The 26923-nt window shown below is 38.4% G+C and overlaps 1 protein-coding gene across 2 annotated transcripts; it reads right to left on the reverse strand.

The window, feature by feature from the left end:
- TCTN3 (tectonic family member 3) lies at positions 1-25937 on the reverse strand. Of its 2 annotated transcripts, XM_044916562.1 has the most exons (14): positions 25620-25937; positions 25333-25456; positions 24899-25017; positions 23506-23633; positions 23160-23268; positions 22680-22795; positions 22155-22190; positions 21363-21443; positions 20205-20330; positions 19042-19149; positions 18507-18601; positions 18090-18243; positions 15067-15204; positions 1-893 (listed from the first exon to the last, which is right to left on the reverse strand). In XM_044916562.1, the coding sequence occupies exons 1-14, from the start codon at positions 25873-25875 to the stop codon at positions 657-659; spliced, it is 1827 nt and encodes a 608-aa protein (XP_044772497.1). In that variant the 5' UTR covers positions 25876-25937; the 3' UTR covers positions 1-656. The 2 variants fall into 2 exon arrangements, with proteins under 2 accessions (XP_044772497.1, XP_044772498.1); XM_044916563.1 differs by lacking the exons at positions 20205-20330; positions 21363-21443; positions 23160-23268; positions 23506-23633.
- Between the last annotated feature and the right edge of the window lie 986 nt (positions 25938-26923).

Raw genomic sequence — 26923 nt, forward strand, 5'->3', positions numbered from 1 at the left:
CTCAATCAGTTTTATTTCTCTCACCACAATGGAAGGGAGGAAAAATACAGAAATGACTGGTAGGATCACTTGCTAGTAAAAAGGGGGGGCTGGGATTCCACATTCATTTTCGAAACGGACTAGAAAGAACTGCTCTCCTCACTCATGCTCCAGCAGAGTGTGGCCCAAGGGAGTGGGGAGAAGCCAGATGAAATCCTTAGCCAGCAGTTTTCTGTTCCCAATAGTCAGCTCCTCTTAAGTCCAGAGGGCATCTATTCCCAAGTTCATCCGGAGGACAGCAGGAGCATGTTCCTTTCTATGCTGGGTCTAACTGTGCCTGTAAGCAGATGGATGAAGATCTTGCAAAACTTTAGTGAGGCATAACACAACCTGAAGGGCTGCAGGAAGGGCTCTTTGTGTTCTTCCTAGCTTGAGAAGAACCTAATGTGTACTTGGTGGTCTGCAGAGTCCTAAGCAGACAGCCATGACAAAGAAGATATCTTTATTGCTTTTTGAAAAGTCCCTTCTGTCACACACAAACATTCCTTCAGTTAGGTCCTCTGTTATCTTAAAATACTCTCCTCTGGTCACGAGCAGGTATGGACCTATTTAGCCAAGAATAAGTAGGCTGTCTCAGAACTTCCCACAGGGAAAATTAAAATCTGATTCTTCTTGTTTCACTTGGTTTCTAGCTTGAGAACTCCAAGTACTAAGAGACACAGGATAAGGACGGGAGAAGCCGAGCCTTTCTGAGAGTCTACTCCTCTGCTGAATGCCACTTTGAAGGGAAAAAAGAAGTCGAATGGCAGTTTCCAGTCTATTCTAGGTTGGCCCCTTGGAGGCTCTGGCTTCTGGGTAATGTCCACAAAGGTCACAACAGTTGTCAAAGGTATTTCTGTTACTTGTTGGGAATCCTGCAGGAAGAAAGTCCATGACAGGTCAGTGCTTGGTACCCATTCATATAGCTAACTTGACTGTGATTATTACTTTCCCTGAAAAAAGACCAAAACCAAATTGCTCTAAGCAGAATATGCCTTTTTCTCATATTGGTCCTATGTAGTTCTCATTCTATGATACACAGAAAAAGAATTTCTTAGCAGCAGTCCATGACACTAGAACTGTGAACAGTTACACCTACCTAAAGCTGAAAGACTGACTCTAGCTTCCCCCAAATGGGGAGTTGGCTGCTATCAGAGAGGCCAGATGGGGAAACTGTGCTGTTACGTGCTTAGCAGCTTTACCTTATCAAGTCCCAGAAGGCTCCAGGCTCTGAAGCAGCACACATGTGTAAGTAGTAGTGGCAATTCTATTCCATCTTTAATTGCAGAAAGAAATGTGAAACTTCATGGAAAAACAAAGAACTCCGTAATGTAGATAAAAAGCCCATCAGATTCACAGAATCTCGGGGTTAGAAAGGATCCTCTCAACCACCCAATTCAAGTCAAATGAAACAGATGCTCCAGGAAGAAGGGACCTCGTCAAGCTGACTCAGGTTTCTGATCTAATAATATGCATAGCTTTTGGTAGGTACAGTTGTAGCCTGATGACTGAGACAAGTTTATGTAAAATAAATTCCTTTTGTTCTGACTCTGTGCTTACCAATCAGACTTCTGATTATAATTTGGCAGTAAATAACATCTTGTTGAACCACAAAGGAGTATTTTCTCCACTCAACTTTGTTTACCCTGATGCTATATACTATCTGCTGTGGTCTTTGGCAACAACAAATCCCAGGCTCTGGGAACACAACTTTGCCTGGAATAACCTTTCTAGGTGCTTAAAAAAATGGGTATGGGGCCAGTGCTGTGATAATCTTGCATGTCATATTAACTCTTTGGAATCTTTTTTTTTAAAACAGTGACGTTCCTGAGGGACTTTGCACAGAAGTAATGTAACTTCTGAGGCACTGAAAGAACCACATGTATTCCAGGACAGCCTGCCTAGGCTAAGGCTGAAAAGGCAACCTTGACTCCAGCCAGGCATGGAAGACTGGCTGAGACTAACCAGACAAAGAAAATGGGGAGGATAGGATATAACATGGTGGCAGGCATGAGGTAGGGACAGAAAGTGCTTACTGAATGATACCCCCTCAGTGTGATCAGGCAACTACCCCTTCCCCACCTCAACAAGAGATTGGACAATTTATTTATTTATTTATTTATTTAAAGATTTTATTTATTTATTTGACAGAGAGACACACAGCGAGAGAGGGAACACAAGCAGGGGGAGTGGGAGAGGGAGAAGCAGGCTCCCCGCAGAGCAGGGAGCCCGATGCAGGACTCGATCCCAGGACCCTGGGATCATGACCTGAGCTGAAGGCAGTCGCTTAACCAACTGAGCCACCCAGGCGCCCGAGATTGGACAATTTAAATAAGAGAAATTCTGGATTTAGGGACACTGGGCATAAAGAAGGGCAGAGTGATGTATGGAACTAAAAATGGGAAAATTATTCTGTATAATGAAATCTCTTCCCTCATCTAGCTCCAAAATGCTGACAGATGGCCTTATATCCACACCCGTCAGTCAGGAATCAGGAGGGTCTTTTCTGGAGAAAATGATGAGTTTCAGCAACAAGTTCCATAACCCCAAAAGCAACTGCACCTAACTGCCCTACTACGAAGGCCACCAGTCAGCAAGTCTCATTCATGAGCACAGAGCTTTCAATTAGCTTGACAGCTTACTCTTATGTTGGACAGACAGCTAGGGACTGCCAGATGTATGGGGGAAGCTTCTCACATTAAAGAGAAAAACTGTACCAAGTGAGCAGAATAAATAAGCTCAGAAGAAACAGAGAAGGAAAGATAAAGATGAAAAGTTAAGATCTTTATTTTTTATTTTTTTAAAGTTTTATTTATTTAAGTAATCTCTACACCCAAGGTGGGGCTTGAACTCATGACCCGGAGATCAAGAGTCACAAGCTCTTCTGACTGAGCCAGCCAGGTGCCCCAGATCTTTAAATATATATAAAAAAGGATATTATGAAATGAAATAGAAAGTAAGAGCTCTTAGATTTTAAAAATGGATAGTCAAAAAAAATCAGTAAAAAGGTTAAAAAAGAAAGGTGAGAAACTCTTCTAGAAAGAACAAAAAGGTAAAGAAAGAGATAGACAAAATGAGAGAAAAGGAAAAAAATTAGAGAACCAATCTAGTGACCCTGTAACAGATTAACAAGAGTTACAAAAAGAACAGAGAAAATTGTGTGTGTGTGTGATTATTAAACAAATAATAAGAACTGAAAATTCTCAGAGGTTTCAGAGTAAAAAAAATCCCCAAAATTGTTTGATATAATGAAAAAAAGAATGCAGAAAAAAACCTACCCAAGGCATAATATTGCAGAAGCTTCAGACTACTAGGAGCAAAAGATCTTAAAATAGCTTCTGAACAGGGTGCCTGGGTGGCTCAGATGGTTAAGCGTCTGCTTTCGGCTCAGCTCATGATCCCGGGGTCCTGGGATCGAGCCCCGCATCGGGCTCCCGCTCAGCGGGGAGCCTGCTTCTCCCTCTGCCTCTGCCTCTCTCTCTCGCTCCCTGTCTCTCATGAATAAATAAATAAATAAAATCTTTAAAAAAAAAAAATCTGTACAATATTGAAAACTAGAAGACAATGGAAGAATGCCTTCAAATTGTGAGTGAAAATTATTTCCAATTTAGAATTCAATCTAGAATGCCCGGTCAAATGACCAATCATAATTGATATGATAATGACAATGATGATGGTTGAATAAAGCTATCCTTAGACATGTGAACTAAAGTAAAAATGTACTTTACATGTGCCTTCTTTTCAAAGAGGTTATTAGATTTTGAGCTCCATCAAAACAAGAGAATCAACCAAGAAGGAAAAAGTAGTGTCTAGTAAACAGTGAATCTAACAGAAGAAGCAAGAGGAATTCCTAGGATGACAGGAAAGTTCCATAACAACTGGTGGGCAATACATAGTTTATACTACACCAGGTAATAGAGGTCACTATGAGGAAAATACATAGGAAAAAGTAGAATTGATAATATCGCATAGCAAGTTCAACTGTTCAGAAAACTGCATTAAGAGAAATTTTAGAGATGTTGGAGAGTGTGAGACGTCTTAGCCCTTAGCTCAAAGAAAACTAAAGAAATGAAATATGAGGTAATTATTAATTTCAGAAATGAAAAATTTTGCAAAAATCTAACGACCTGGCTTAGCATATTTATATAATCATAATAATGAAACACTGAGGGGCGCCTGGGTGGCTCAGTTGGTTAGGCGACTGCCTTCGGCTCAGGTCATGATCCTGGAGTCCCTGGATCGAGTCCCGCATCGGGCTCCCTGCTCAGCGGGGGGTCTGCTTCTCCCTCTGCCCTCTTCCCTCTCATGCTCTCTGTCTCTCATTCTCTCTGTCTCAAATAAATAAATAAAAATCTTAAAAAAAAAAAATAATGAAACACTGAATATTGATTTAATAAAGTATTTTGATGTAACTATATTGGGAGAGTGGTGGGAGGAGAGAAACAGGCTAAACTCATCTACAAAAATAGGAAGTCAGTAAATAACCTATAAACTCATGATTCAAGAGATAACTGTTCAATATTGCTTAGAATTAAGGTGATAGGGGATATCGCATTTTATTTTTTGTTAAGAGATCCTCTTTTCTGGTATTTTTTACTTTAAAAAACATATATATGTATTATTTTGATAAATTATGCAATTATTAATTAATTTGATAAATTATACCATTATCTAGCATTAGTCAAATCTGTAGGGGAACTCTGAAATATAAGGTAGGTTTCACAGTCCCAACAAGTTGTGTTGTCCTAACCCAAAGCAAGGGGGTTGGGCTTTTCTTTTTTTTTTTTTTAAAGATTTTATTTATTTATTTGACAGAGAAAGACACAGCGAGAGAGGGAACACAAACGGGGAGTGGGAGAGGGAGAAGCAGGCTTCCGCTGAGCAGGGAGCCCGATGCGGGACTCGATCCCGGGACTCCAGGATCATGACCTGAGCCGAAGGCAGTCGCTTAACCAACTGAGCCACCCAGGCGCCCGGGGGTTGGGCTTTTCTATTCCTGCATCCTTCAGGCATTGGTTAAGGGCCATTTGGGAAGAGGTGTATTTCCAGGCACTTCACAGGCGAAGTGGGTTCTAGTAGGGTGAAGGCAGTCTTCCACAAAAGACATAACAAAACAAAACAGAAAGGGGAAGAAAACCTCAGGCATACCCACCAAATTAAAAAAAGGAGAGGGTGAAAAACAGAAAGGTAACTGCAAAAAGCAAAATTACAGTTGGTAGTCAACAGGGTATTTATCACGTGTAGGATATAAAATAAATGAATGAAATGCCCAAACTGAAAACCTATTTATTATCCTTGACTCATTCTCTCTCAACACCACAGCCTAGCAGTCAGGTTCTATCTGTGACACTTCTAAATCTCCTGAACTCTGTCTACTTCCTGCAGCCCTCACAGCCCCCACCTGGGCCCAGGCTATCAGTATCTCCTGATGATTTCTGTAACAGTGTTCTAAATTTTACCTCAGTATTGCCCTATACCTTCCATAAGGGCAGGGATGATGTCTATCTTGTTTACCATGCATCATACCTAGAACATCCACCATAGTACTTGGCACAAAATAGGCACTCAATAAAGATTTTTTTTTTTTTTTGACAAATGAGTAGAGGTATTTTTGGAGATAGGGCACTAATACAAAATAGCAAGAGATAATACAACACAAGGAAGAAAGTATGCCACAGCTATTTATTTATTTTTTAAAAATATTTTACTTATTTGAGAGAGAGAGCGCAAGCAGGATGAGGATGGGCAGAGAGGAGGGGCAGAGGGAGAAGCAGACTCCCCGCAGAGTGGGGAGCCCAATGTGGGACTTGTTCGTAGGAGCCTGGTATCATGAGCTGAGCCGAAGGCAGATGCTTAACCAACTGAGTCACCCAGGTGCCCTGCCATAGCTATTTAATAGTCAGCAATTACAGATCACTTTGACCAGTTATTCTCCCCACAACACTGTAATTAAGTTGTTCTTCCTTCCTTCCTTATTTATAAATTAATATTTCAAATGAAATACTTTTTCTTCATATATTAAGAATATTGCCTCCATAGTTGTGTGGAGGTTTAGAACAAATACAATCTAGTAGACAGTCCATAATTAAAAGGAACCTGAGGGGCGCCTGGGTGGCTCAGTCGTTAAGCGACTGCCTTCGGCTCAGGTCATGATCCCAGGGTCCTGGGATTGGGCCTGCATTGGGCTCCCTGCTCAGCGGGGAGCCTGCTTCTCCCTCTCCCTCTGCCTGCAGCTCCCCCTGTTTGTGTTCCCTCTTTCACTGTGTCTCTCTCTCTCAAAAAAATAAATAGAATCTTTAAAAAAAAAAAAAAAAAAGGGAACTTGAATGCACTTGCCAGGTCGCTGGATAATACTGAATGTTATTGACCCATTTTAGAATTTGTGTTTTAGTACCACATGAAGAACAAGGTTTTTAAGTTCAGTGTGTTACACATAAAATCTGAAGACTCAAGTTTTTCTATTTGCATTTTAAAAGTTATGTATAAGCAAAATTAGAGAATTCACTCTTTAATGAATGTGTAGGAAGAACACTGGGAAAAAAAACCCCACCCTCAAAGTCTGGTCATCTCATTTCTTTTATCAAAACAAACAAAAGATAGACAGCCAAGTCAGCACATTTCTTTTACTGTGGATCCGGTTCTGTTATGTATGGTTGATTTAATTTATTTCTACCTTAAACTATAATATTTTATGATGTTTATTTCCGAAATCACTACCAATAATTCTGTTTTAACACTTTGTGAGGTTTAGGGGCTTTATTTGTTTCAATCCAGCTTACAGGCAGCAAAATCCTTTGTCCCCAAATATGATTTACTTTGTAACAACATGAAAAGTCTGGATTAGGTTTCATTTGGCTTTGGTAATAATAAATACACCTAATATATTACTATACTACAACTTTATAATCACAAATTTTAAAACATTGTATGTTAATTCTCTATGTCAAATCATTACAAATGAAAAGAAAAAAACTATCATTATTAGAGGAAGAGCCATGGATACCACCTCTTAGATTTACGTTTTTGTAGCTGCACATTTCATGAACTAGAACAATCCATCTTTGCTCAAGTATATAACTCATAACTGAGCTCTGAAAGCTCCCTATTTTACATACAAGAACTTTGTTAGATACAGGTATTGCAAGTATTTCCCCTTAATCAGTGCCTTTCATTTTCATTTTCCCTGTGTATTTTTGTTTTAGCTTTTTATTGAGGTCTAATTCATATACAATACCATGTATACATCTTCAGTGTTCAGTTCAATCAGTTTTGACAATTGTATATCCTATACAGACAACACCCAAAACAAGATCTGGAATATATCCATCATTTCAGAGGGTCCTTTGTGCCTCTTTCCAGTCTATTCCCTCTCTCCCAGAAGCAACCACTTTCTGATTTTTATGACTAAAGATTTATTTTTGCCTGTTATTAAACTTTGTATAAGTGGAATCTTAAAGTGTTATTTGTGTATGTTTAGATTCTTTCATTCAAGACAAATGTTTCTGAGATTCATCCATACTGTTTTGTGTATCAGTAATTCAGTGTTTTGTTGTGAGAATTCCAATATGTGAATATACCACAGTTTACCCATTCTCCTGATGATGGATGTTTGGGTTGTTTCCAGTTTTGTGCTATTATGAATAAGGCTGCTATGAACATTCTTTACAGGTCTTGTTTTGGATAGGTTTCAATTTCCTTTGGATAAATACTCAGGAGTAGAAGTGCTGGGTCACAAGGAAGATGATTATGTAAAAGACTAAATGGTTGTAACATTTTTCATTCCCATTAGCAATGTATGAAAACTGAGATTTCATGTTATCAGTCTTTTTGATTTTAGTTATTCTAGTAAATATTCTATTGAATTCCTAGTGGGTGGTATCTCATGGTTCTGATTGGCATATCGTTGATGACTAAAGACTTTGAGCACCTTTTCACATTTATTGGCCATTTGTTTATCTCCTTTTGTATAGTTATCTGCTCAAATCTTTCCATTTTCAGTTTATTTATTTATTTTTGGGTCCTTGCATTATTTATTTGTAGGCATTCTTTTTATATTTTGGATATTAATATTTTGTCAGATAATGCATTGAAAAGTATTTTCTCACAAACTATAGCCTGCATTTTCACTTTCAAAGAGGTGTCTTTTGATTAGCAGATATTTTAAATTTCGATAAAGACCAATTTATCAAATTTTAAGTTTTATGGTTTATGATTTTTGTTTATCTAAAAAATATTTACCGGGTGCCTGGGTGGCTCAGTTGGTTAAGCGACTGCCTTCGGCTCAGGTCATGATCCTGGAGTCCCGGGATCGAGTCCCACATCGGGCTCCCTGCTCGGCAGGGAGTCTGCTTCTCCCTCTGACCCTCCCCCCCTCTCATGTGCTCTCTCTCATTCTCTCTCTCTCAAATAAATAAATAAAATCTTAAAAAATAAAAAAATAAAAAAATAAAAAATATTTACCTACTTCAAATTTGCAAAGATATTCTATTTCTTTTAAAAGTTTTGTGACTCTGGGTTTCATATATAGGTTTATGATGCCAGCGTAAGTACTTTTTGTGTATGGAGTCAATTCATTCTTTTCCCCAATATTTATCTAGTAGTTCTAGTTTTATCCAGTTATTTTAGCACCAACTGTTTTTTAAAAAGTCCTTTTCTCGTTGAATTGATTTGTGGATCTATCTTTGGACTGTATTTCTCCTCATTGGTCTATTTGTCTACCTTTATACCAGTACCACACTGTCTGAGATTCAGAGTAGATCCTGAAATCAACAGAGTAAGCCCTCCAACTTTGTTCTTCTTTTTCAAAGTTGTTTTGGTTAGTCTAAGTCCTTTGCATTTTCATGTAAATCTTAGAATCAGGCTGTCAATTCCCACAAAAATGCCTGCTAGGATTTTCTGGGGTTTGCTATTCATTCCATAAATCCATTTGGGAACAGATATCTTAATGTTGAGTCTTCTCCACGAACATGGTATATTGCTTCATTTCTTTAGGTCTCCTGGAATTTCTCTCTATAATGTTTTATAGTGAACAGGCCTTTTGCTCTTTTGCTAAATTGGTTCCTAAGTATTTTATGTTTTTTCATGCTACTGTAAATGAAACTGAATAAATTCATCTTTAAAGTCACATCTAGTTATTTCTAGTGACCTTAAGAAAGTTTATCACACAAGCAGTAAATCATAATGTAAAAAGTTAAGACTATTGGTAAGTAAAACTGAGAAATAAAAACACCATTATTTCCACCTCTTAAGAATACCTACTAACATTTATATCTTGACCTATACACACAGACATCCATGTGAAATCATATTGTGCAGGCTGTTTACTAACCTACTTAAAAAAAAAAAACCTCTACCTTTTCCTGTTAATAATATTTCTTTCTAAAATATAGTCCATACTCAAGTTTCCCAACTATCCCAAAATGTGATTTACATTTGTCCAAATCAGAATCCTATGCAAAAAAATGAACTGCATCTGACTGTTTTATTCATGAGTCTCTTTAAATCTAACACAATCAGGTATGATGATTTCTATTATGATGATTAGAACTTACTTAACTATAAAGCATATTGTAAAGGCCCATGTAAAGGTAATTTTTCCTCATGTAAGTACATGATCTTTAGGAAGTTAGGTGATATCTGATATTGACACTATAACTTTAGGAGAACTGATGACTTAAATAAAGTGAAATTAAGGAGAACAATAATTTCTGGGGGAAAAAAAGAATTCTTTAGGTACAATATTCTGCTAGATAATGTACACATTATTTCTCCATATTTTCTTAGGGCCAAACACATATTTGAGGGAGAAGCCAATGAAAAATTATAAATTTCCTCAGTATTTTAAAGATGTCAATGAAATTACCAAGATTTTCAAATGAGTCAAAAAGAGCAAATATGTTAAAGAAAAAATGTGGTTAAACATCATGTATCAGGGAGATATCTCAAGTGGTTATGTATTTTAACATATGGAACAAGGAGCATAACTTTCACAATTCTTTTTTTTTTTTAAAGATTTTATTTATTTATTTGACAGAGAGAGACAGAGAGAGAGGGAACACAAGCAGGCAGAGTGGGAGAGGGAGAAGCAGGCTCCCCGCTGAGCAGAGAGCCCGATGCGGGGCTCGATCCCAGGACCTTGGGACCATGACCTGAGCCAAAGGCAGACGCTTAATGAGCCACCCAGGCGCCCCCAACTTTCACAATTCTTAACAACAACAACAACAAAAAGAGGTAAAAAGAAAACAACCCAGTGAACTAAGTAAAGTTCTTCTATAAAGGCTATTAAGAACTATAGAAGGGGGTCAAGTACTTCTATAGTCTTATCATTAAGAAATAGAAGCAAACAGTGGTTGATTGACCCTTGAAAAAGGAAGACTTTAATGACAAACTTTACAGACTGTCACAATGACCCAATGGTGGTGATCCAATCCAGCCACTTCCTAGCCCTTTCCCTTACAGCAATTATTTCTAAAATCAGTAAATTTCATTCTTATTTTATTTAGTCTTCTTTATCTTTCTTAGTATAGTTTTTAGTCTGGCTTTAAGAAATCAATAAATCCCTTGAAACTATATAAAGAATATTATGTGTCTGTGCATTTTTCTAGTAGGTGAATAGCTTCCAACAGATTCTCAGTGGGGTCCATAAGATTAAAAACCACTATGACAGATTGGAAGCTAGACTGGCAATCATTCTAGCATATGCTATGATTAATATATAAAACACTGCCAACCCTCAGTTATAATAAATAAGAGGAATTATTAAATAATATAATTAGCTTTAAAATGTAGTCACAGATGCATTTTCTCCAAGTGTTTTTCAAATTGCAAATTGTGACCCATTAGTGTCTAGCATTAAACAAAGAACAGAATCAATAATAGAATAGACAATATCACACAGTGCACTGCATAAAACACTGTTTCCTAAAACTTTTGTTTCAGCTTTATATATGTGTGTGCTATAATGTGGGTTGTATTGTAAAATATATTTCTTACCATGGGTGATGGCCAACAAAGACTGAAAAATACTGCTCTAATGCCTGCTTATCTCTTTGGTTTTTTTGCTTTAAACCTTCTTGATATGCTACTTCTATGGAAATTTGGAACCAAAAAAGTTATGACGATAAAAATAATGATGATATGATGAGCAATATTTACTGAGTATTCACTATGTGCCAGGAAATATGTTTTACTTTTATGATCTCATTTAATCTGTATAATCCAATGAAATATTATTAATCTCCACTTTATAGATGAGAAAACTTAGATTTAGAGAAATAAAATAACTTGATTTAGACCTATGTCTCACTGACTCAACACCCATGCTCCCTAAACTGCAAAAAATAGGTCTCCTAGATAATCTAAAAAGCTTGATAATCCATTTAAAGATAAAGATGAATTGAATATTATAATTCTATAAAGGTTCAGAGCCTTGATCCTGTGATGCTACATTGTTCTTGTCACTCACTTATTGTTTTGGTTTTGACTGATCTAGAATATTCTGCAAAAGTAGTTGTTTCTTTCTAGAGATAATTTTCTTTTTATTTTTTATTTTTATTTTTTTTTTTTTATTTTTTTTTTAAAGATTTTTATTTATTTATTTGAGACAGAGAGAATGACAGAGACAGAGAGCATGAGAGGGAGGAGGGTCAGAGGGAGAAGCAGACTCCCTGCCGAGCAGGGAGCCCGATGCGGGACTCGATCCTGGGACCCCAGGATCATGACCCGAGCCGAAGGCAGTCGCTTAACCAACTGAGCCACCCAGGCGCCCCGATAATTTTCTTTTTAAATTAAAAAAGTTTCTATTCAGGGGCACCTGGGTGGATCAGTCGTTAAGTGTCTGCCTTCAGCTCAGGTCATGATCCCAGGGTCCTGGGATCGAGCCCCGCATCGGTGGGAAACCTGCTCAGCGGGAAGCCTGCTTCTCCCTCTCCCACTCCCCCTGCTTGTGTTCCCTCTCTCGCTGTGTCTCTGTCAAATAAATAAATAAAATTAAAAACAAAAAGTTTCTATTCAGATAGCAGACATATTATATTTTATTAATTCCCAAACTTAAAGATCCCTTTAAATGCTCAATTAGTACAAAATTATAAGCAGCAAAGTACCATGTAAGTAAATCCTATTTACTTCATGGGTTTGTTGTGAGGATGCAACATTTATTAAAAAAAAATTGTAAAAAAACACTACCAGTAACTATCACAAAGTAAATGACAATAAATGTTTAGCTATTATTATCATACAAGAAGACAGGGAAGTTTACACAGTGTTTTGCTTAAATTCTTCCCTGCTTTGTAGTTTGTCCCTGGGGACTTTTCAAAATTTTGCTATCACTTTCTATAGTGAGAGGAATTTGAAGTGTTTCTAAAGCAACATCTGTACAATGAAGTCATTCAGACAGCTCAGTTCAAAATTTAACTGACCACCTAGCAGCTTCATCCCAAGCGTCATAAACACAAATGCTTACCGCTCTAAGCAGATAACCTCAATGAAAGAGTGGGATGGCTAAAGGTGGGTAGGCGCAGGTTGTGTGAAAGGGGCACTCTATTTAAAAGTGGAAACCACCATTCAGTGACAAGAGATTTTATGCCACGCAGGACTGCAGGATCACTACTGCTAGATTTTCAAGAGAAGTCAGAAATCTGGATGTCAACATGAAATTTCCTCATTTTTAAATGTGGCACAAATTTAAACAAAACAAAACACTGTGGGCAAAATGAAACAAGTGTACAGGATAACTCTAGCCCACAGCCTACAGTTTGCCACCCAGCTTTACTTTTATGCCATCACTCAGATACACCAAGCTGAGACACAGCCTACGTGAGACTGCTATCACCTATGTGGCCAGTGGGCAGGGAGAAAATCATAGAACATTTATCTTCTGAAAGTTTAACTCTTCTTTTTCCTTTAGAAGTTTTGGGAACATGTACACTAGCTTTCTCAGAATAGTCTCTTGCTATTCTAAGAAAAAAATTTCACAGGAAGTCCTGAGAAACAAGCCTGTGTGGATAAGGGTTTAAAGTTAAGGACAAATATGGGGCACCTAGGTGGCTCAGTCATCAAGCGTCTGCCTTCGGCTTGGGTCGTGACCCCAGGGTCCTGGGATTGAGCCCCGCATCGGGCTCCCTGCCTGCTTCTCCCTCTCCCGCTCCCCCTGCTTGTGTTCCCTCTCTTGCTGTCTCTCTGTCAAATAAAAATAAAATCTTAAAAAAAAAATCTTTAAAGTTAAGAATAATCAAAATATAAACACATAAAGAGAAAAGTGAGTATGTTTATAGGACTTCAGGAGAAAATTTCCACTCATGACTGAAGAAGTAAAAAAGTCTTTCAATACAGATGATAAGTCTCTTTATTACAGAAATAAATATTCGTATTTGCTTAACTTTTTCTGATACAACACTATTGTTTCACAACTCCTTTTATGTTTACAGGGGCATGGCAACTTTCATGAGGGCGAGTTTCTCAAGTCAGCCCTTAAAGTGAAAATTTTTGTATAGTCAAAATTACCTTTGTACATCCTTTAAATTGTCATAAGTAAAGGCACATGATTTTGTATATCCCATACCACTTCTCAGTAAGTTCAACACAGTTAATTTTTGCTCCATGATTGGAATAGATACTGTCTTGTTATGCATGAATGAAGCACAGCTGAAATTCTCAATTGTCAACCATTCAGGCCAGTTAGATGTGAATGACTGTAAAGTGTGATTTTGTAGAGGGGGAAAACTAACCCAAAAAGCTAACCTCTACTAAGTATTAGAATAAGATAATGATTAAAATATCTACATAAGAGAGAGGAACTGGGTCGCTTCCATGCCTAAGAGAACCACAAATTCAGAGAAAAAAGAATAGTCCTGTGGGTATCTTCCCAAACTACATAGGTACTTGCAAATAAAGATACAGTTTAGAAAAATAAAACAACATATTCAGTGTAGGATCTGTAACAGATTAAAAGAGTCTTACAGAAATAGTGCTATTTTATTCAGTAAACCAATACAGAGAAAAAATGGAGTGCTCTCACTAACAATTTCTGGTAACCTGAGTTTTAACCCCATTTGTAGGCAAAGAGAGCTAAGGTACTCAACGCTGTTGTAAGAAGGAGCTAAAGATATTTTATTTCTGGCCTACACGTAGTCTCTAGTTTCTTTCTTTTCTGGGATGTAAATGCAATGACATATAGGTAATAATTTCAATTAGTTTTAATTTTCATTAAAAGTTAATAAACTAGCATGCAATTTATATGTGAATCAGTTCACTGGGACTTAATCATTTTTGTTTTCACAATTCTAAAGCTAAGGATTAGATACTAAAATCAAGGCAGATGTGTTAAAGGTGAGCTAACACACATCATAAACAACAGGTATATGTTTACTACATAGTAAAATTATTTATTTTAATGGAGTGCAATCAATCAAGAATTGATGACTACCAACTAGCCCCAGAAATATCTTTAAGCAATCAACGGGCTCAGAGACTCTGATAAGTATGTGACTGTCACACTGAATGCACAGTTATGGAAAATGTTTTCTGTAGTTAAATCAACTGGTATAGTAACACTGGTATGATAACTGAAAAGAAATTAACCTATACTATAGCCTGGGTTCAGGAAATTAAAAGAGAAAACAAACTGGGGAAAAGGATATAGATTGTATTTATCATGACAACATGCTAATTTCTTTTTCTTTTTTTAAAGATTTTATTTATTTATTTGAGAGAGAGAGAATGAGAGAGAGCACATGAGAGAGGGGAGGGTCAGAGGGAGAAGCAGACTCCCTGCAGAGCAGGGAGCTCCGATGTGGGACTCGATCCAGGGACTCCAGGATCATGACCTGAGCCGAAGGCAGTCGCTTAACCAACTGAGCCACTCAGGCGCCCGACAACATGCTAATTTCAATAAGCAGGCAGGTAGGATTGACTTAAAAGCTGTGTCAGCTCACTAAAACCAAATGTTGGCTGGTAGCATAAATTGGCTCTCATTGTCAAAAGCTTATCATACAGCTTATAAGACAATTAAGCATTGCAAGATAAGCCACTACAAGGTAAGCCATGACTTACCTTTATGGACTGGCACTGGTATAGGAACCGGGCTCCTGACACATGAGCTTGTGGGTTGGACTGGAGGCCTATATATGCCCACAATACCTGGACCTCCAGGGAAACTGGTATGACACAGCAGGAAGTACAATGTGTAGCCTGTAGAAGGGTAAAGAAGCACCTGTTGAATTGCTGATGGTTGCCTAGTCAGTTACCATGCATTAAGTAGCCACTGCTTCTTAAACATTACATGTAACAGAGAAGGTAATATGACTTAGAGAAAGAACACAAAAGTTCACAATAGATCATACCATTGTCTTGGATCTTAAAAAATTAATATTCTAAAATGGAAATGGGAAATGACTAACACAGAGATTAATAAAATGTAATAAAATGTACGATGGCTGTAAGAAGTGCTCTATGAGTGATGCATAGTCAGTGTTGTGGAATGCCAGAAGAAACAGCCACTTCTGGTTGAGGATGGCTTCATGGGCCTGGGATGAGTAATATGTGACTGGAAAGAATGGTGATGATAAAGGAAATTCAGGTAGAGAGATGGCATATAAAAAGGTGTGCAAGTAGAACAGCACATGATGCCACGGAGGGACATTCATTGATTAATCTGAAAAACAGTGACTGAGTGTCTTCTATGTGCTAGGTGTGATGGAGGCACTGGCCTTGAGCAGACCACTTGAGTGAAGCAAAGGATTTGGACACGGAAGCAGTGAAAGGTTAAGGAAGACATTTCAGGATTAGATTATGATATCCAACCAAGCAGTCTGACTCCAGGAGGATTAATTCTAAGAGGTAAGAAGGATTGACGCAAGTGAGTTACTATAACTTAGCAAATACAAACTATCCTCAAATATGCCTTGTGCTTTTCCAGCTTCATACCTTTTTACAGTAAAGCTCAGACACTGGCAATAACATATATAAACCAGGAATGGGGGAGACAGAACATATTTAAGTTTACTTTATTCAGGAATTATCAAACTGTTTTCCAAAGTGGCCGCACCATCTGCAGTCCCATCAACAATGTCTGAGGGTTCCAGTTTCTCCACATCCTTGACAACACTTGTTGGTGTCTATCTTTTTAAGTATAGCCATCCTAGTGGGTGTGAAGTGTGAACCACAATTCCTTTGTAGGGCTATACTGGAGGTTTAAGAGAATTCAATTTGACTTCAGTTGCCCAAAGGCTGGACATGTGTTTACTTATCCCTCCCGTCTTCTTAAGAGGAACAAAGTATATAAGGAATAAAGTCATAATAGAGCTGAGGAAGGGAAAAAGGGCACTTCCAAAATAATTGCTAAGGAGAAAGGCCTTTTGAAGTCTGAACCAAAACTCAAAAGTTAAAAAAAAAATAAATTGGTTATCTTTCACAATATAAAAATCAGTGTCTGCATGGCAAAAAACCATAACAAAACAAAACAAAAAACCCAACAGAAATGAAGTCAAAAGACTAATGACAAACTGAGAAAAAATATCTACAAATCATACCACAGAAAAAGGTCCGTTTCTCAAATTTGCAAAGATTTCCTATAAGTCATAAGACCAATAATTCAATAAAAATAGGCAAGGAATATAAATAAATAATAGTGAATAAAATACAAATTGTTCAACCATATATCAAAATATAGTGAGAGAAAAATAAAACTCTCTTACTCATAGTGAGAGAAAAATGAACTATACTGGGATACTATTTTTCACTTATGAAAAAAGATTAAAGTTTCATAACACTGTTGCTGAGGGTAAGGGGAAAAAGCAGTCTCACAGATGAATGATGGGACTGGATACTGTATGTATGGGGAGTAAATTGACATTATTAAAATTTTAAATGCATATACCTTTGATCTAGCAATTCTACTTCTAGAAGTTATCATATAGGTTTATTCTCTCATGTACAAAATGGTGCCTGAGCCAGGTTACAAAATGCCACATTGTATATAATAGCAAAAGACTGAAAACAAACTGAATGTCCACCAAAAACTCTGGCTAAATGAATTCTGGTTCATCCATGTAATGGAATACTATGGAGCTATATTTCCCAAAGAATGAGGAAGCATATTATGTACTGATAAGGAAGAAACTCTAAGATCAAGTGAAAAAAGGAAGGTGCAGAGCAGTGTTTATGATATTATACCATTTGGATTGGATTAAAAAAAAAAAGTACAAGAGTATTTACTTGTGTGAGCATGCAGGATCTGTGGAAGGAAAGAAACTAGTAACTTCAGTTGCCTGTGTGGAAGGGAAGAGCTGTCTGAGAGAGAGATTTTTATTTTGTACTTTTTGAATTTTGAGCCAAGTGTATACATTACTTATACAGAAAAATAAACAATTGAAAATTAGAAAAGAAAATTAAAGGTATGGCTGACTACAGTGAGGAGATAGGGGGTAGGCAAAAGAGGAAGAAGACAGACTAGCACAGCAGATTTACTTATTTCACCTGGGTTGGAGTCAAGAGATACACCCGTTGGCACTGATCTAGGAGGCCACCAGGAAAAGTAAAAACAGAAACAGCTATGTGCGGTTCCTTCCAGGGTAGGGGTTGTTGCGATTTTTACTTTGCATTTAATACCATTATACATAGTTTAAATTTTTAACCTGTTAATGTATTTTTATTAAATGTAAATATGTAAACTTTTATAACAGAAAGAACACAATTTCAACCTGAAAGAATCTATGTTAACCAAACATTCAAGAATATAAGAGAATATTTGAAATATATATGAAATAAATACATTTATTTTTCTCTTACTATGAGTAGGTTGATTTTGAACCACAGAACAATCTCTACCTTCAAATATTTTTCTACCTTCAAATTTTTTTTCCAAGTAAGGAAAATAAGTTAGGTATAAACCTAACCTGAAATAATGACTTTAAATGGGCGTGATTTCTTGTACTCTTCCTTTTATGACTACATTATCTTCCTTCTATGAGAGTCCCATCATCTATAGAAACAGGGATGGTTTTAATTCTGATATCCATAATTTACATACAAAACGGGAAGTGAGTTTTTGTGAGAACATGTATTTCTCTCCTTACTGAAACACTGCAGTTCCTGCTGAGAATCCTTGTCCACTCTCTCTTCTGGGCTGGGACAGCATTACCAAAGATGGCAACATGTTCTGGGCTGGTCTTTCCATGAAGAGTCTCATAAATCTCCTGCTGTAAGTGGCTGCAGTCCACCTTTTTCAGCCTGAAATAAAACACCACGGAGGCTCGAGTCCAATGCTAACATATTAATCCAAAGTTTAAAAATGATACTATAAAATAAATAGAGGAAATAATCCTTATTATTAGATATAGAAGACTGTCAGAAAACTTTCAGCAATATTAACATTATTTAGATTACAAAACAACTCCTAACTAGCATTGTCATTCAAGATATAAAAGTTGTCATATCGACATATTCCCTAGAGAGACAAAATTGTGGGAAATGATGTGGAAGCAAAGAGTTACCTGAGCTTGCATCCAGATACTGCATTCACTCCAAATTGTACTTCATATCTCTTAACAGAGCAAATTCCATCACCCTGGCTCTGTAAGAGGGTCATCTGAGGTAGAAAGCGATGGTCAAGGAGAGTGTAACAGAATAAAAAGAAGGCAGATTGGAAAATTTATGCTCGTTTCCTTAACACTATATTTTACCAATGTCATGACACTGTTCAAGTCACAAATACGTTTTTTTCCTCTAGTAATTAAAAAACACACAGAGGCAGTAACTATTTTCCCAAAAAATGGCTAACCACATAGCAGTATAAAAATGTTTCATTAAAACAAACAGAAATGAGTCATGATCCTTACCTTCATCAGTTTAACACATTTTAAAGCCTTTGGTAGCAACAACTTTGAGAACATAATGTATTAATGGTTCAGTAAAGTCCTGAATACCTAAAAAAATCAGGGGACCTCAGAATTGGGAAACCCAAAACATCAGTAGCCACAGCTTTTCTCATTAGGCTGTAACAGGCTACACAGCTCCAGAAAAGGATACAGAGTGACTTATATCTCCAGTTAGGACCAAAAGTGGCTTCCCAACAATATAGCCAGGATTCCCACTTCTAGGACCAGTAGGAGAAGCAGTTGTGCTCTGTTGAGAAGCCTGCAGAAAGAGTGAAGGAAAGTCACCTACAGAGAAAAGCATGCTCTCACACCTTCCACTGCTTGGCTTCATACCCTTCTTTATGGCAATGCAGTAAGTTAGCTGTACCAAACAATCTGGCTCCCTTCCACAGTGGAGCATTTTGCAGAAGTTTCTTGCAAAACTTCCGTGTTTTACTTTTTATTCACTAAAATAGGTGCTGAGTGATCTAAAAATTGAAATTCACTACATGCTACTTCTACCAAGGATTACAACCAAGGATTGACCAACCCTGTTTCTCAAAAATTACTATCAGTTGATGCTATGTTCAGCCTAGCTGAAATGAGAGGAATTTAAACATAATTTAGAAATATCTTTTAATTAACTACAGATGTTCCAGAGATAAACTGAGAAGCATGAGACTTGGTAGATCACTTGAGAGCAGAGTGGAGAAGAAACATGATTCTGCTGGGTTCAAAAAGAAGAAAGAAGTAGAAGAAAGCCAAAAGATGGTGATCAAGATTGGAAAGTTAGATTAAGTGGGAAATGAGTAAAATGCTGAATGCTGTCACATTATATTTTGACATGTTCATAAATATATACAAGTAAAAATTCATTATAAGTATATAAACTCAAATAATGCAGAAATATAGAGTAAAAGTGAAAAACAAACAAAAATCTGCTGAATGCCCAGAAATATGAGAAAAGCTAGTTAAAGAATTTCTGTGGGACGTAGGCTGAGTTTATGATTCAAAGTGACTATTCAAAAAAAGAGTTTGGATTTGAGACTAAAGTCCTGCTTCACTGGGGAGCCAGATAATCTGAGAAAATGCTACTGAATAAACATTATTGAATCTCTGTCATTTGTAGTTAAATTATGAAATACGAAATGTTGAGGCCTCAACGGACAGATTGAACTAGGCCTTCATGTTCTTTCTTTTTTTTTTTTAGGCTGGTTGTGGAACCCTAGGCCTTCATATTCTTAATCTATTTTGAATGTATCACAGAAGCACGGGCACTATTTCTAATCCAGTATTTCCTCCCCTCTCAGTCCCCTATAGCAGAAGGGCTCTAACCCTGAAGCGAATGAGAAAGTGTTGTTGTAAGGAAGTGCCTGGCTCGACAGTCAGGTTGGTTTGTCCAAAACTGACAGAGACTTTCTGGATTCCAAAAGTCCCATTGGTCTCTATCTCATAGATGACCTGAAATACAAAAGTAGAATTAATAAAAATTATTTAATGGGCCAATTATACAGAAGATTTTCTGTCTTAATAAGAGTTTTACTATAAGTGAATGAGGGTACAGCATAGTGACTAGTTTATTGTATATTTGAAAGTTAAGAGAGTAGATCTTAAAAGTTCTCATTGCAAGGAAAAATGTGTAACTGTGCGGTGATGAATATCAACTAAACTTACTGTGGTAATCATTTCACTATATATGTGTGTGTGTATATATATATGTATATATGAAAACATGTTATACACCTAAAACTAGTGATATTATATCTCAATAAAAAAAATAACTGAATGAGGGAGACTAAACAAGTAATCTTAAAAATGCCAAACACAAATACCATGAAAAGACAGAATTCATAATCTATCTACACATGCAAAGAGACTGGATAGAACTCTTTGAAAGGGTTCATGGGAGAAGTAAGTTTATGGTAAGGATTGAAAGGGAAGAAAAATGAGTTTTGAAGATGTGCAGGGGACGTGAGTAGAGAAGGAGCACGGAATGGACACCCGGTTTACTTGGCTCTCCCAATGTCTGAGGATGAATGAAGATAATAGCTGGAGATGGAATTCATAAGCAATTGAAGGTAACCTTAGATTTCTGAGCAGTCTTTACAATGATGTTTAAGACAATTCTTCCTTCTGTAGGGTGATCAAAAGGGAGAATGGAGGAAAAGAAGTTGACTCTTCTATTTTAGATTTTCAGATGATACTGATTTTGTCAACAGAAGAAAATGTGGTAAGAACTATAATAAACCACAAGTGGGTAAAGAAAGAGGAGTCAGAAGTAACTGTAATCTTTTGTACATGAAATACTAGAGGATGGTAGTAATGGAAACTGAAATATGGTAGGGAGGAAGGTGATGGGCTCAATTCTTGACATGTTAAGTTCCATGCACAAAAATTCATGTGGGGTTGGTCTGGTACTTAATGGAAGATGAGGCACCTTTGGTAATGTTGATCAACAAACATCAGTCCAGAATCTGAGATCAGCGTCCTCACCTGGTAAACCACATTCTGACAAGTGTTTCCAGACAAGAGAGGAGAACCAGCTTGTGAGATAAGAGTTACAGGGACCTGGAACTAGCAAGGGAAAGAAGCAAATCAACTGAAATGAAAGCAGTATTTTCTCTTCTAGCTACGTATTATGCTGAAATGAGTATTTTTCATTTTTGACACCTTCCTCTTTCCTTCCATTGCCAGCCTACAACTTAAGATCAAAAATCATTTTAAATCAGCACTTCTCAAAACATATTTCTCAGAACATTAATTCCACTAGATATAAAAATAAAGGTTCCGTGGTCAAATAAATTTTACAAATTTTTGTGTTTTTTTTTTTTTTTTTTTTTAAGTTTTTATTTCCTTTAAGTAATCTCTACACCCAGTGCGGGGCTTGAACTCACAACCCCAAGATCAAGAGTTGCAAGCTCTACTGAACCAGCAAGGTGCCCCCAAATAAATTTTAGAAATATTATATTTGGTATTCCCCTCTTAGAGAGTACCAAGTCCCTTTAGCACATTAAAGACTCTAAGAAGTCCACTCTAAAAATAGTATTTAACTTTACTTAACCCAACGTTTCCCAAACTTATCTAACACCTTATGAATTCGTATTTCATGTGATGCTTATTAATCATATAGAACATACACGGGAAAACAATGTTTTAGATTCACACTTAAGAGTTTGATACACCACACATACATTTCCTTTCACAATTACAGTCTAGATTGAAATTGCCTCAGATGCAAAGGGACCAAATAGTCTCCTTCCTTTTCTGTGATAAACAATGTCATACCTTCATATTCTTCAGATCAGTCATACCTTTTGGAACCTAGAAAAAGAGAATAGCAAGAACCGTGAGTGTGCATACACCTCAGAGAAAATCTCCAGGAGCTTGTGGTTTCGCGTGTGGGGAGGAAAAAATCAACATATTGGAATGATTTTTCTCTTCTACCTGACTCTTCTTTATACTAAAATGCTATGAGTAAAGCTGAGGAGAGGTTGGGCTATGACACACCTACTCTGTGCAGAGCTCTACTGAACAGCAAAAGCAAGAGGTTTTGGTGAGATAGTGAAATGTCATCCCTTGCCACCCTCCCAAGCCAATCCCATTATCCAGGAGGGTAGAATCTCTTATCCTGGATATATCCCCCAACTCTTTCATCTTTCTTCAGAGGGTAGGGTTTCTGGGCCCTCTGTTTTTTTATGTAGTTCTTAGGCATTCTGACTTTCAGTTCAGTGCTTTATCCACAACCCAATAGCAGGAAGCATGCTGACTTTATATCCACAACAGTGACAGTGGGGAGGGAAGGGATACCACCTTCAAGACTGAGAAGTTATAGTAAGAGGCAGCATTGAGGGCTGGATCCAAGGTGCAGCTACTTGTCAGGTTCTTGAAGAAACGAGCACAGGTTGTACTTTTACTCTCCAGGAAACCTTAGAACACAAAGAATTAAGGGAGTGATAAAAGAAAAAGCCCATTTTATTTTTGTGAAAAACAATTTTTTTTAGGTTTTTTTAAAGTGATTTCTAAGAAAGCCCATTTTAATTTTTTTAAAAAGATTTTATTTATTTATTTGACAGAGAGAGACACAGCAAGAGAGGGAACACAAGCAGGGGGAGTGGGAGAGGGAGAAGCAGGCTTCCCGCAGAGCAGGGAGCCTGATGTGGGGCTCCATCACAGAACCCTGGGATCATGACCTGAGCCAAAGGCAGACGCTTAACGACTGAGCCACCCAGGCGCCCCAGAAAGCCTATTTTAAAGGGAACAAAAACGTTGGCACTTCTGTTTTGGACTCACCTGCAGGATTGCTCTCGGCACAGAGCCCCCCAGCTCCAACTCCCGCAGGCTGCCTCAGCAAGCTGATTACAGACCACTTGGGGAAGTAAGTCAAAATGGGGTCCCCAGCCTGAACAAAGTATAGTAGAAATTTATTCAAAGTGAGATTGGACTGAACTCCACCAGCAAAGAAAAAGTAGAAACAAAAATTAACTCAAGGGCTTGTGAATGTGCATAATACTGTCTTCTAAAAGAGCTTGACAGTGGTTGACCCAGTTGCAGGGGTGTACCTTAAAGATACCTGGTCAACTGTCAGCCATGAGGGAAAAACCACACCAAACAATCCCATCCCTATCCCCAGGCTCACCCTGTAATGAGGTGGTGGCAACTGGGTTTGGAATGTTGAAGTGAATGATCCACCTCCAAACTCTGTAGCCAGGGTCTCGAAGTGGGTTGCATTGACCTTTTGGAGCTTCTGGAAATAGTTTAATTTTGCTAAAATGTTTTTAAAAGATAAGGGGTTTAGATAAAAGAAAAATATTTATTTAAAAATATCTGGCACACCAAGTAACTGTTTTTATTTTTTATTTTATTTTATTTTATTTTTTAAAGATTTTCTTTATTTATTCAACAGAGAGAGACACACAGCGAGAGGGAACACAAGCAGGGGGAGTGGGAGAGGAAGAAGCAGGCTTCCCACCGAGCAGGGAGCCCGATGCGGGGAGCCCGATATGGGGAGCCCGATGCGGGGAGCCCGATTCGGGGCTCGATCCCAGGACCCTGGGATCATGACCCGAGCCGAAGGCAGACGCTTAACGACTGAGCCACCCAGGCGCCCCCAAGTAACTGCTTTTAAAAAGTATTCTTATTGGGGCATAATACATACACAGCAAAGTTTGTAAATGCACTCATCTTAAGTGTAAACTCAAAAAAATTTTTACACATTGCTATAGTTTTATTCCTACTACTCAGATTACATTATAGAACATTTTCCCAGAAGACTCACAATCAATAATACTCCACTTTTAAAGATAATAATTCTGATTTTTATCACCTTCTACTGCATGTATATTCGGTTAAAAGAACTATTGTTTTATTATTAAGATCTAAGGTAAGAATATGGCCAATGAATGCCAGGCAGTTCCAAGTCCCTGATGCCAGGAATGTGAGTGATTAGCAATTTGTGATGAAAACAGCAGGTTCAATAATGCTCACATTTGCCCCATACCAGATTAGTCTCTAGCGCAATAAAATGGTACTGTTTCTGTTGGAACATGGCAAAGTTAGAGATAACATTAAATTTGTCCTCTCCTTCCTGTTTCTTCTAAACTTCAACTGACCAGTCCTAATAATAATGTTTCCATCTCTCAAGTATATGAATTTGTTATGTTTCCCTCCTTTCACTTCATAATTTCTACATTTAAATTTTCAGACACTCCAAAGAGGTATTTTCTCTAATAAGTCTATAATTTATATTATAACAATATAGAAATCTATTCAAGTTCCTGCAGCCATCTCCTTACGGCTAACAAGGATGACTGAAATTAAAGTTCTGTATGGGTTTGCTGTTCCACAGCCAAGAGGGCATAAGAAATTGCAAATGTTCACTAATAAGAGAGAGGGGGCAAGTAGAGAGGTAGAAAAGGGCAGATGATAGAAATTCAACAGACAAAAGAAAAGTTTAAAAACAAAAGTTCAGACACAAAGCCAATTTTCAACAAATGTTAGGTAACAAGAATAGCCAACACATTTCTACTCACAGTTGTTCACAAGGACACAAAACTGCCTAATTCCACTTGAATCCATGAAAACTCTTGAAGGAAATGGGGAATTACTCCTGAAGATAAGAGAGTTGTCCACGCACATCCAACTTGAAGACCTGAGAGGAAACAGGATGAAGAACAGATTAGAAGCAGAGGGTTAGGTCCAAAAAGGTGCTGCATGGATGTCAGTCAATGCCTAAGAGAGGCCTCCTTGGGCAGCCACAGGCCAACACAAAAGTCCTATTCTATTGGACTGCCCTGCCCTAGAGAATTTGAGGAGGAACTTCACTCCTGGGAAAAACCAAGGTAATTCCACTTATAGAAATGGAAGTGGGGGCTGAAGGCAGGAAAGGTAACTCTTCCTACTTCCAAATATGACCTATTCTAGGGTCCCAGTTTTCTTAGGATTCAACCGGCACACGGCAGCTCACCTCACGCTGCCGGGAAGGCAGAAGGAAAAAACCGTCCTCGGATGGAGAAGATAGCAGTCCTTGTCGCAGCAGCAATTTATGTCGCAGGTACCAGGAGTCAAGTCACAGACACAGAACGGTAAGACTATGAAGATAAAGCAGAGCGAACGGGATGAGGATTCCCAAACTTCCAAGCGCGAATTCCCCTCTTCCGATAGCCCCACTCCTCACTTTGTGGAAATTCACTTTGCTCACAGAATTTTAAGATCCAAGTCAGTGGTTTCCATCCCCACATCTCCTCTCCTCACCTGGGAAGAGGTCTACGGTCCCATTCCCAGGTGCAGAAGGGGTCAGGACCGTAGGGCCCACCGTAGAGATCCCAGACACAGGCCAGGGAGTTTCAGACCCCTCCGAGGAGGACTCAAGGGTCCCGCCCGGCGACGCTGGCCCCACGTCCGGAGGGGTGGGCACAGCCCCTAACGGGGAGAAAGAGGGCTGAGGCCAGATGCCCTCGGGGACCATCAGGAAGAACACCTGCAGTAGCGCGAGCTGCGAGGTGCACATGGGGCGAGATGAACATGGGGAAGTCAAGACCCCTAGGAGATCAAAGCCGATTTCAGCGGTCGCCAGGCGCTTCGCTAGAGGGTGGATGGGAGGAGTCGCATCTCGTCTGACGTCATCCGCATGCATCTGCTCATTGGCTCAAGGCGATGGCTGAGAGCTCTCCAGCCAGTAGAAAGCGGCGTTGTTACACTCTTTCCAGCGGCTTTTAGTGTGCGCCCTCCTCCTTAGGCCAGGCCGCGCACCGCCTCCGTCGCTTGGTAACGGCCAAACTCGCGGAGGAGCTCTTGCCTCTTCTCTCCGCTAGGTGACAGTAGAAGGTCAGCGGAACGAGAGGTGCAGCGGAGTGCCGCGCGGGAGTAGCGGCCCAAGGACCGAGCCCTTCCTCCAAGAGGGAAACCCCAGAGGCTGGAAAGAGAATTGCTTATCTTTTCCACCCCGGATTCTAAAGGTGAGAAACTCTAAGGAAGGATAATGATCTCGGGGAGGAAAATACACAGAAGGTCATATACACCTAAAAAAAAAAAAAGAAAAGAAAAGAAAAGAAAAAAAACCTCCCTCTAAATATTGTATTTTTTTGGAAACAAAGATTAAATTTTAACGTTGAGAAATATAAAAGAATATAAACCTCAATAAATGCTGCAGTCATTAACTGTGGACTGCATAGTTGTTATTAGAGAAAATAGAGAAGGGGGTGAGAAATGGGGTAGGAAAAAATGTGAGAAGCTAGGGAGAGAAAGTAAGGAAAGGAGAAGACAGATTTTCTAGGAGCTGAAGGGAAAATAAGACGCAGGGATGGAAATAGCCAAGGGATAGAGAAGAAAACTTATCTTTTTGCCATTATAATCGCCACCTGTTGTAACCCTTTTCGGGAAGTTTTGGTCTTTCCCGGGAGTGGCGGCGTTTTCTTCTGATTCTCTGGAGCAGCACTGTCTTCCTGCAGTGTTGGAAACGTTCTCTGTCTACACCGTTCAATATGGCAGCCACCGGCTCTACGTGGCTACTGCGCCCTGGAAACGTGGCTCCTGTGACTAAGGAGCTGAATTTAAAA

This window comes from Neomonachus schauinslandi, chromosome 6 (genome assembly GCF_002201575.2).
Source record: "Neomonachus schauinslandi chromosome 6, ASM220157v2, whole genome shotgun sequence".
Lineage (NCBI taxonomy): Eukaryota > Metazoa > Chordata > Mammalia > Carnivora > Phocidae > Neomonachus > Neomonachus schauinslandi.

Bases quoted from the DNA above. Each gene is read 5' to 3' on its own strand.
- TCTN3 (XM_044916562.1), bottom strand. From the start codon at position 25,875: ATGTGCACCTCGCAGCTCGCGCTACTGCAGGTGTTCTTCCTGATGGTC. The intron at 25,457-25,619 runs GTGAGGAGAGGA...TTATCTTCATAG, and splicing joins GACCGTAGACCTCTTCCCAG to TCTTACCGTTCTGTGTCTGT. The intron at 18,602-19,041 runs GTATCCTTTTCT...TTTCTACCTCAG, and splicing joins CTGGAGATATAAGTCACTCT to ATGACCCTCTTACAGAGCCA.